The 11,752-nt window shown below is 41.2% G+C and overlaps 1 protein-coding gene across 1 annotated transcript in view; it reads right to left on the reverse strand.

Annotated features, from left to right (window-relative positions):
* Positions 1 to 256: 256 nt before the first annotated feature.
* The window catches only part of prkd4 (protein kinase D4), a 13,629-nt gene continuing 2,133 nt past the window's right edge, over positions 257 to 11,752 (reverse strand). The window contains 17 exon segments of the mRNA XM_035675015.1: positions 257 to 1,704; positions 1,781 to 1,922; positions 2,657 to 2,924; positions 3,002 to 3,100; positions 3,994 to 4,155; positions 4,258 to 4,364; positions 4,945 to 5,017; positions 5,142 to 5,167; positions 5,476 to 5,689; positions 5,778 to 5,855; positions 6,454 to 6,577; positions 6,891 to 7,050; positions 7,870 to 7,953; positions 9,513 to 9,708; positions 9,857 to 10,011; positions 10,148 to 10,279; positions 10,414 to 10,552. Coding sequence (XP_035530908.1) covers positions 1,521 to 1,704; positions 1,781 to 1,922; positions 2,657 to 2,924; positions 3,002 to 3,100; positions 3,994 to 4,155; positions 4,258 to 4,364; positions 4,945 to 5,017; positions 5,142 to 5,167; positions 5,476 to 5,689; positions 5,778 to 5,855; positions 6,454 to 6,577; positions 6,891 to 7,050; positions 7,870 to 7,953; positions 9,513 to 9,708; positions 9,857 to 10,011; positions 10,148 to 10,279; positions 10,414 to 10,552 — 2,343 coding nt within the window. The 3' untranslated portion in view covers positions 257 to 1,520.

Below are 11,752 nucleotides of genomic sequence, written 5' to 3' on the forward strand. Positions count from 1 at the left end.
TTATCATCCTCTTTCAAATCTTAACTTTCTCCCCCTTCTCCCCACCTCCTCCCCCTCCCAAAAACACTACCCAGAGAGGGTGAGAGTAGAAGACTTTGCTCAAATCTTAGAAGCTATGTTTGGACTGGTCCGCTCGTCCCTCATGTCTGTCAGAGTGCCTTTAAAAACCAGGAGTGTGCCAGGTATTGCACTGAAGTTATGTACGCAGCATACATATAACATACCTGCCTTTAGGAGACGTTTAACAGAAGAGGTAATGAGGGAGAGGAAAAAAAAAAAGGTTTTTTGAGCAAAGCCTCCTGCTCTGCCCCCCTCTCTCTCTCTCTCTCTCTCAGATGACATATTTTTTGTAGAAGGGTAATTAAAGAAGACAATGTGATTAAAAAAAAAAAAGAAGCTGGTTGGTCAGTTGGCTTGGTTGGTTGTGTATTTGTGCAGATGCATGCTATGTTGAAGTTTAGAAACGCTGTCTTTGTGAGTCTCTGACTCTCATTATACAAAAACAAACAGTATCATTAGGAGCCTGTTAACATTTCAGTGAGCAGAGGAGCAAAGCAAGTCAGGTGCTACGATGTTACAAAGCCAGTTGTCACTCTTAGAAAATAAATACCACAGTACTGTGAACCCTGAATGTTAGCAAAGATTAAATGTAACCTGAAGAATCTTAAAAGCCTTAAGCTCAGGAAGAAACGGAGGGTGAACGGGAGCACTGGAGATGAAGCAGGCAGAGAGAGCAACTCAGAGCAAAGCACTGTGGGTAAATAAGAGACAAAGAGGGCCATGGCTGGACTTAAGAACGAAGACAGAAAGACAAACTGTTATGGCCAGGGAGAACGATCCCACACACCTCTCCTAAATTTAACATCACATCTAAACACATGAACGTGATTTTGTATTTTTTTTACGTCATGGAGGAGGGACTCAGACAGAGAGAGGTGTCGAGCAGCGAGAGACAACAGGGCATCAGGAAAGTTGTGGACAATAAGAAGAATGGATACTGTACATGGGACCATAGCAGGCCTATGTCAGTGAGGAAGCAAATAGGGTTTTGGTCCCATTGACAGGTCGGCCAGGATAATCAGTGCGAGTCGACTCCTTCCTGTGCATGATGGTGATATTTTAAATTTCATTTGTGCTCCGTTCTCCTCCATTCATTCTGTCCATCATCACCGATGCCACAAAAACTCACTTTCACACAGTTAAATTTTAAAAACTACAACTTGGAATAAAAAAGGAAAATTATATTACTAAACAGCCGTTGTTTGTGTTTCTTTATCACATTAGTACTAGTGAAAAAGGGACCTTTATTCTCTCTAGTATACAGGTAGGAATAACTGTGCTATGCGTTATTGGGCGTGACAAAACACCCCGATTCTAACATTTAACACAAAAATACGAAGATATTTGGTTGACTGCTGATCAACAAATTCAGGATGTTTCAGAGTGTGACGTCTCATCTCTGGTTTAATCTGAGCTGTACGGACTACAAACTGGCCCAACCTTTAGCCTCCGGGCCGAGGTCACATGTCGTTGTCGGGGTCCCAGCAGAGGTGGGTCGGGAAGCTCATGCCTCTCTCCTGGGCGTAGCGTATCCAGCGCTCACTGTCCCCTTGGTGCGTCAGATACCTGCAGCCCATCCTCTGCTCGAACTCCCTGAGGTCACACCACAGCTGGAAGTCCTGCAGGAGGAAAGAAGAAGAAGAGCTTTAGAAGCATTATACTGTATGTTCGACTCACGTGTCTTTAGAGATGCTAGAGGTCATCATGAACACATTATTACAGGTAGTAGCTCGTATTGAGTTGACAGACTGATTATAAACGTGGAATGTATCTGACCTGCAGCCAGGGGTGTCCCAGGGCTTTTCCCACGCTGAACCTCCGTCTGACCGACACCTGCAGCAGGTTATTGATGAGACTCACAGCTGGAGAGAGAGAGAGAGAGAGAGAGAGAGGAGTACAGAGGATTTACTCAGATTGTCATTAAATTGGTCCACTGGAGTCACCCAGTGGCCAACAGGAGAAGACTCTGTTGGGTATGAATGCTGAAAGCTCTTCAAAGCCATTACCAACTCACACCGAGAGGTTTTTAAATGTTTCATGTGGTGTAAAAGTACATTTTTGGTGATGATTTATTTTACAGGTCCGTGGTTTCATATTCATTTTCCAGTAACCCTATAATTTGCACTAAAGTAGTGTGTTCAATTAGCACACTTTTAATTTATTAATTCCAATTAATCTGTCTACCAGAAGACCGTTAATTGTTTTAAGAATTATGGTTTAATAGAGGAAATTCTTAAAGACACTTAAAAGGGAAAATTAAAGCAAAATGGTTATTAAGGGGTAAATAAATATATAAAAGTGGAGGATTTTCAGTGTATTTTTTACAGCTATTCCAGTTTGTTATTTGATTCAAAGTTGAATCTCTATTGCAATTAATACAGTTGCCAGGTAACATCTTTTAACTCTCCTTGATAATGCATTCAATTCTGACCATGGATCTTCAAAAAGCCTTGCATTCAGAGCCGTGGTCAGAACAAACCCAGGAGGACAAGCATTAATCAAACATGAACTACATGAAAAGGTTTGGTAGTTTACATTAAAATCTCCTATCAGAGTGTCCTTGAATGCACCAACAGAAAACACAAACCACGCTTACCCTCCAGTGAGATGGAGGCCCAGGGTTGTCGTGGGTACATGAAGGCAGCGTTTGTGATCTGCTGTTTGATGTCCTCGTCCTCGTTGAAGGGGAACGTGCCGCTCAGGCTCACGTACATGATGACGCCCACGGACCACATGTCCAGAGAGCGGTTGTAGCCGCTGCTGCTGATCACCTCGGGCGCCAGGTAGGCAGGCGTGCCCACGACCGAGCGGCGGAAGGACTTCTCACCGATGATGCGGGCGAAGCCGAAGTCGCACAGCTTCACCTACGATACAGAGTGGACTTAATACGCTGTTGTGACAAATTGTCCTGAGACACACACTTACAAGAACAAAACGCCACCTGAGGGAAAGGGTCCGCAGAGGCCAGCAGTACGTTCTCAGGTTTCAGGTCACAGTGAGCGATATGTTTGAAGTGCAGATACCGCAGAGCCTCAAGGATCTGCGACACACACACACACAGAGGGCAAAAACATGAGAACGACTGGTCATACATCAATATTCCTAAACTTTATTTATGCAGGAGACAAAAAAAACATTTTAATGGATGCTTTTAATACTAATAATGATGATACATTTAATTTATAGAGCGCTTTTCAAGAAACTCAAAGACACTTCACATGAGTTAAAAAGGAAAAGAAAAAGCTAAAAACAACACACTAAGAAATTATAGCTATGTCTCCAACAGTCAACAATAATGAATTGTTAAAATCATTAAAAGCAGTTGTAAAGAGGTGGGCTTTGATCAGTGATTTGAAGTTGGATGGATCAGTACAGTCTCGGATTTGTTTGGGGAGAGAGTTCGAGAGCTTTTGGCCTCCAGGCTGAGGGATGGTCTAAAAGAGTCTGGACTAAAATGACTTTAGTGGAACACTAGTGTAAGCTTTGATTTCTTTTGTATACAATTTTTACTCATTTTTCAGATTTTCAGATGAGAACTATAAAAATGAAAATCTAAAGAGAAGGGTTAAACTGGGACAAGCAAGAACAAAAAGTGCTTTCAAATCCACTGTTACTGGTCACAACTACAGTGATGAAGATAAGAAGCATTACCTCTGGTTCCCAGACTTTGGCGGTCTGAAGTTGCATGTTTATGAGCTGTAATCAGTTTAACCAAAGAGTGATATTCCCTTCCAGATTGTTGATCATTTCAATAGTTTTTGTCCAGTAATTCATACAAACAAAAACACAATCAGAAGACAAGTTTTTTCTCCACCTTATTCACCATCTCATGACACCTCAGGTTGACCTTTTGACCCCTTGTGGGCTCCTGTTCTTCAAATTATTATCCTTTAAATAATTCCTGTACATTTACTGATCCAAAAGTGACCTTACCTGCATGACCAAGAAGCGGGTGTTGCGTTCAGGGAGTCGGCCTATCTCACTGGACAGAATCATCTCCAGCATGTCTCCATGGAGCTTCTCCATGACGACGAAGACGTGCTCCACTGTCTCGAACATCCCCTCCAACAGAACCACCCCGAGGTGGGACAGATTCTGGACACACACACCCACACAGACACACACACACACACACACACAATGTTAGAGAAAATAATCCTATAATGAATAAAAATGAATGAAAACACGTATTAGTACCTGCAAGATGGCCACTTCGTTCCTCAGCTGTCTCTCCTGTTTGGTGGGGAAGCGCGTCTTGTCGATGACTTTGATGGCGACGGGACGACCCGACTTCCTGTGAGTACCTAGAGAATGATCACTTATATAACTTTATTTAACTAGGAAAAGGGAGATTAAACATCTCTTTGCAGATCTCTAAATGGCTCATAACCAGTGTTTCAATATCTGCATCTTAAAAGTGATTTGTTGCTTTAATGCAGTTACAGTCACTCAGAAACTTTTACAGACAATTGTATTTTACAGGTCCATAATTTCATATTAATTTTCCTTAACAGGAACCCTATAATTAGCACTAAAGTAGACACAGTGTTCAATTAAGCGCATTTCTAATTAATGTGTCTACCAGGAAGCAAGCAATCCAAAACATGAAGCTGATGAATCAACAGTTCATTATTGTTTTAAAGAATTACGGTTTAAAAGAGGAAATTCTTCTTGGAATCAACAACTACTAAACACAACTAACAGAATTCTAACAAAATTAACTTAATTGTTAAATTAGTACAAAAATACATGTTTCTTTCCAGAAAACAAGGAAAGGAAAAGAGATAAGACGATACAAAACAAACAAAAATCTCAACTGGTTCTTTGATAAACATCTGACTCTGATATTGTAATAATTTAACAATGTGGTTAAACTCAATTCACCTTTGTACACCACTCCAAACTGTCCGGAGCCCAAAACCTCATCTGTGAAGATCTGATACACTGAGCTGATGTCCTGAAACACACACACACACACACACACACACACACATTAACAGTGTACAACACACTTCAGAGGTATGTTAAACGTCTCCTCACTGTATGGATTAGAAATTCAGCAGTATGAAGCGGACACTTACCACGCTGTCTCTGCGTGAATCTCTATCTGTAACACATTCATTCACACAGAAAGATCATTTAATGGATACAAATAGTTTAATTAGCACTTATTTTCCAACAAGTGAAATTATATTGATATTATATAATATATATTGTAATATATATTGTTTGTTGTTGACTACATACATTTTCACTCATTAAATTAGTTTGGATACATGTTCCACTGCCAACATTAAACTTATTAATAGAAAAACCGCTCATTAAGTTGTGCTTGGTTCCCTAAACTATAAAAAGCAACATTTTCTCATTAACATCTGGTTACGTTAATACCCAGAGGGGTTGTTTTCAGCTCACCCTGGTTCTCCTCGCTGTTTGCCCCACTGCTCTGGACGGGCATCAGAGCCTGACGGATGGCGCTCTCCCAGGCCGGCCCGTTCTCTCCGGCCACCACGCAGTACACCAGAGAGGCCGTCACCACCTCGAAGGAGTGCACGCTGTTGCCTGGCAACAAGGGCACGGAGAGCTGGGAGGGGCCTCGTACCTGCAGCACCTCAGACAGAGTGATTTCCTGCAGGAGAGAGACAGAGAGAGGGTTCTGTCATTTTCACAGAAAACCACAGGAAACTCTACAGACGTTTGTAGGTCATGAGTTCTACCTTGTAGTACTTGGTGCTGCTCTCGTTCTGGTACAGAGTGATGCTCTTCCAGTCCAAGATCCAGTAATGACGTTTCCTCTGAGAAAACAAATCATTTATTAAAAGGCAAGACGTTAATGGCTTTTTAACAAGTTAATCCCAAGGGAGCATTAGAACAGACTTGCCAACTTGCTGTCCTGTCAGTTCAATCCGCTTGCTTGATTGATTTAAAGCCTGCGTGTTAAAGTTGACTAGATGAGAGGCTATTAGTGTGTTTGTGAAAAATAGAAACTAAATGCACAACCTGCAGAGAGTAAACAAGGCTCAACCAAAACAAACAAACTTGGATAATAGGCAAAGCAGCAAAAAACTGAAGTTAGAAAAAGTTAAAGATACATGTATTTATTTTTATTTTTAGGTTAATAAAAGAAATTAAATTCATTTTAGCTTAATTTCATCTGCAGTACCTTCGGGCAGGTCACAATCACACAAAACCTTCAGACTCACCTGACATATAAACTAAACAACATAAATACAGACTCTTATACCAAATACACATGAACTGGGCATCATAACAAAACTTAAAGCTGGTGGAAAAGTGCTTTTTAGTAGAATTCTTTGTGAGTGATTAAGAGCTGAGCTGTTTTTAGCCACATTTTTAAATCTGTGTGTGCGTGTGTGTGTGTGTGAGTCTCACCAGTGTGTCAGTGTTGGTGTGATGCAGCAGCCATCCCTCTCTCAGGACTCCACCGGCTCTCCTCTTAGTGTGATGCACCGTCTGGACGAGCCTCATCAGAGGGATGTAGCTGCTGAAACACGGACTGATGGGACGGACGGAAGACAAAACAACAACAGGGACGTGAAGAAGAAGAAGAAGAAGATGGAGGGATAAAAACTGAATTAAAGTCACTGATGGAGCAGCTGTGTCCTGTGAAAGTCTCTTCCAGATGCCTCTAGGTGGCAGTATGGCCCAAAGCTCACTGACACAACCAAATTTGTGCAAATGAATTAAGAGAGGAATGACTGGAAAGATGACAACAGCTGTGAGTCGAACTTCTGACATCATCAGGACAACGTCTGTGCCACCTTTTTAAATTGGATGACATCACCTGAATAAATGAACAACCCTCTGACCTCATCGGCTCTCGCGGTTGCTCTGCGTTCTTGGTCTCGGTGATCGTGTCTCCGTCAGTGGACATCTCATCGTCAGAGATGTCTAGTGTTGTCGTACTGGTGAGCTCTGAATCATCGTCCTCTGGTTCTGGTTGGCAGCTGTTAACCACTACTGTGAACTCTGGGAACGTGACATGTGAATCACACGGCAACAATATTAGGGTAGTAATATTAGTTAGTAATATTTATCTGCACATTTAACTGAATAAATTGAATGATACAAAGCTTATATTATTGATATACACAGCAAGAAAAGAAGGAAATGTTCACATATGAGAAGCTGGAGTGAGCAAATATTTTACTTTTTTCTTGATAAATGATTTTAATTAAAAAAAAATAAAATGTATTTTCATTTTAACAGCTAAAACCTGTTAAAAAGTAGTTGTTTTAATCACCGACTCACATTTATCTCACTCACTTGTTACCAAAGATGACATAATATTAATAACAATTAATGCTTCTTAGTTGATGTTGATTGCTTTTTGTGACTTTTTCTTTTTTACAAGTCAACATGCTAACATGCTAAGGTACCATATTATTATTACCATCTTAGTTTAGCGTAAAAGCATGCTTACATTTGCTAATTAGCACTAAACACAAAGTACAGCTGAGGCTGATGGGAATGTGATTTCGGGTATTTTGCCATAAACAAAAATAAGTAAGAAGAAAAGTCACAGCAAGTATTTAACATTCACTCTTCTGGGCACCATGAAATGTATTTTTAATCTCACAAGGCTTTGATCAAATTTTCCTGAATCATCATCCCCACTTGGACAGATTTCTGGGAATCCAAAACGAGTCCTGAATCTATCAAAAAACCCTTGAGACGGAGGGTGAATCAGCTTTGACTCATCACAGGGTTATGGGAACATCAGAGCTGGGGAACAGTTACAAGCCCAGAATACAAAACCAGACCCCTCCAGGGACCGCTGCTGCTCACCTTCCCCATTGACGCCTCTCTTCTCTCCCGGACAGTCTCTGGGGACCAGCGGCTCACAGCGCCGGTGGCAGTTAAACCTGCAGTCTGACAAAATGATCAGAGAGGAGAGATGGCAGGTTGAAACTCTGAGGGTGACTTTTAAATGTGCAAAAGATTTAAAGAAATATTTGCACATCCAAGTCTCAAGTCTCTTCTGGTTCTAATGAGCGCTCTGCTGCGTCCCGTCTGCAAACACTGCATAGCTATATTTAAGGAATTCAAAGCACGCACTGTATTACCATCACTCCTTTATCGATTAACAAACAGTATCAGCTTTTTTTGGCATATCATCACTTTAAACAGGCTATTGTAATACGAAAAACACAAGTAATTAAAGCTTTCCTTTAAAGTTAAAGTTAATAACTTGTTACATGAACATACAGCGACAAGACAGACCAAATATTGGCTGAATATAATATAAAGTGGGGGCCGACAGAGGCTCAGACAGGGAGGGAACGTGATGGAAAATGCTTAAAAAAAAAAAAAAAACGTAATAAAAAAAATGTGTAATATTATAAAATCTAATGTATAACAATATAACATACCAAATCTTATTTGCCATGCCCACATTTCAAAACAATGTTTATAATGTAATATAACTTAATCTAATGTAATGAATGAATGTAATTAAATACAAATGTAATCATTATTATTGCATTAATAAAATAATAAGATAATGTTATTTGGGCGCCTTGGCATGGAACAGTTTGGGAACCCCTGGACTAAAATATAGACTATGATGACTCCAGGTGTGCTCCTGTGGTTGCTGCAGCAACCATCAGCCGGGGGCCGCGCGCAACAGCTGCGTAAAGTAACGCATGTTAGTGAAGGAGGTTAATGACGGAGGTAATGGTGTTCAGTCAGATATTTGCACTAAAAAAATATAAGTAAAGATCCAAATCTCTAGTCTCAAGTCACTGTGGAAGCGACTCCAGTCCAAGTCCTAAACAGGTCCTCTAAGGCCACCGTACAGACTGCAGGACACAGTGAACCGAATCTGATTTATTTGCTCGCATGTGACTCAGAACTGACAGTATGAACAGCACAAACAACAAGGAATCAGAACTTTTCAATTCTGATTTGGGCCATTTTCATATGGTATTTAAAAAGTTACATCTGTATAACAAACACAAAGGAAGACGAGTGGTTGAAAGCTCCAGAAAAAGCTAGAAAAAGGACTTTAATAGTTAAAAAAAATAAAATGTTATTCTATGATGCAGACGCAACAGCTAATTTGTTTACCCGAGAAATCAGTTCTTCATGGATAGTTGCTAATTTAGTTTTGTGTAAGTGTGATAAAGCAACACGTGTTAGTATCTCATTACAAATATTCAACCATTATTGGAGTGCTGATATCAATATTTGAGAATTGAAGACCAGTTGATGCTGGTAGGTGGAGGTGTTTCCTCCTTTTTCCAGACTTTATTCCAAGCTTAGCTCAACTACATATTTAGCACACAGACACAAGAGAGCAATCTGGTAATAATATGTTACAGTATATCTTATTTAATGATACATAGGCTAAAGTCCATATATACAAAAATACATATATATGAGATATGCTAGTAGACGCCATTCTATTCAGCCTGAATCCTCCCTCTCACCTGAGCACTGCAGCCCCTGTCTGAAGAGCCCTTTGAGCAGCCGGTGGCAGTACTGGCAGACGGTGGGTTTGGTGTAGCTGTGGATGTGGAAGGTGTGAGGGACCTGAGCCCTGCTCTTCTCACCGTACCCGATCCCCAGCCAGACCGGGGGCTCTGCCCAGGACGGAGGCCTGGAGGAGGGCTTGGACATGCTGATCTGGTGAGGGACAGATGGTGAGTCGTCAGTTTGCCCATATGTGTAAACATGTGATTTTAAGAGTGGTAAACCCTTCAAAAACAGGTTTCAGTGACTCGGTAGGGAAGAGAATGTAACCCAATGTCCGGTTTATTGAATACTTCCTTACCTCTTCCAGACTGCCTCCTGACTGATTGGACAGGGAGTGTGAACGGGGTCGTCGGGGAGGAAACAGGGAGAGGCTGGTGCTAACCTGCCGTCGTGCTCGACTACAGTCGTTGGGCAACTGGAAAGCGCAACGTTTATGAAAGTCTAACCCGCAACCTTGAGAGAGGGAGAGGTGGAGGAGAGACAGACTGGAGTTTTAAAAACATTTTGACTTTTCAGTGCATGAAGTGTGAGCCATATGCTGGTTAATGACACTACTGAAGTATACGATGAGGAGAGAGAGTGGCTTTACCGTCACATTTTAACCCCTGTCGAACGAGGCCCCACAGCATTTCTCCACAGTGGTGGCAGAAAGTGGGCGTCCGGTACGACTGGACCACCAGGGAGTGTGGACGGATCCTCATCTCAGTCACTGACGCTGATTCTGAGTCAGATTAAAATAAAGAGATGGGATTACGCCACTGATTTGATCCTCTTCTTTGGCTTTTTGAGTGCTACTGAGAAAGTATTTGACACCACTGCATTATATCTCCATGTTCTACGTTGTTGACCTCTGACCTGCGATGATGACCTCGATGAGGTCTCCATCCTGCAGCCTGTCCTGTTCTGTCAGGCGGTACAGCAGCGTCTCTGAGGTGGGCTGATGTCTGAACAGCAGAAACTTCTCCCCACTGCCCACCACGCTGCAGTCTGGAGCCTGAACACACAGACGCTCAGACGTTGATGCTTCATCCAAGACACAAGCTAAATTTAAAGCTTTTTGAAGTGCAAACTGAATGCCTTAGATCCACGAGCTGTGGTGAAGATAATACAAAGATTTATATGATCTCAAGACAAATAACCTGTACAGAAACATATCCAGCCTAAAGGCAGCAGGTCTTGAGCATCAAAAGAAAAATAACACAGCTGTCACTTTAAATCTTGGCGGTAAAATTTGGGACACCTGGTGCAGGGAAAGTTATTGAGACATACATGAAGGCTCTAAACCAAATCACATTTTTGGATGTCTCAGTGCTTTAAAAGATGTGTGTAACTGCTGAGTTGAAATGCTCAGTTACTGTTCCCTGGTCAGAAAGAAAGATGCATTCAACATTGAGAAAAGTTCAACATCTAGAGAGACAGAAACAGAAAGAGACTTGTGTAAAGTCAAACAATCTCTTTACAATCACAAACCATGACCTAGTTAAGCAACAAGAGCAGAAATCTGCCTTTTGTGCTCGGCAGATAAGAGACGATGATACAATCTGAAATACTGAATAGGGTGAAGAAAACCACATCTTCACTCTTGTCAGTCGTCTTCAGCCGTTGCTATATTCGTGTGTGTGCAAGGAGGTAAAATATTAAAAGTGCGCCACAATATGCAGCTTGGCTGAGAAAACGTTTGTGACGATGCCGTAAGTGTACTGCCTCTTTGCGAGGAAGGTTACGTTGGGACACGATCAGCTAGATCGGAGATTTTCTCAATAGATATGTATTTTATCGTCTCTAAATCCTCGCTGTTACTGTACATTTAATTCTTTCTAGATATAATAAAACGGTGGACAAATTAGAGAAATATAAAGCAAACTACAGACCATTACGTTAAATTCATCTCTGGCACAATTAAACAACAATTCCTAACAGTTGTACATGTGTCCACGTCTCTTCAAATCAATTAAAAATGTACTTAAAAATGAAAGTGGTCAAAAAAACGTTCTTAATTCTTAAAATGAACAAATTATTATTTTTTCTCAATGGCTAAAAACGAAGGCCCTCAAAAAAGGTTAGCTGTTCTAAATTAGAGACACTGGGTTTTCCGCCGGCAGTGACACATATACAGTATGTGACATATCTGCAGTGGCACGCTCATGCTGTCAGGTTTGTGTACAAGTGAATGCACCAAAATGTGAAACACACA

This window comes from Morone saxatilis, unplaced genomic scaffold, assembly GCF_004916995.1.
Source record: "Morone saxatilis isolate NCDOM2014 unplaced genomic scaffold, NCSU_SB_2.0 Contig4, whole genome shotgun sequence".
In the NCBI taxonomy this organism is placed as follows: domain Eukaryota; kingdom Metazoa; phylum Chordata; class Actinopteri; family Moronidae; genus Morone; species Morone saxatilis.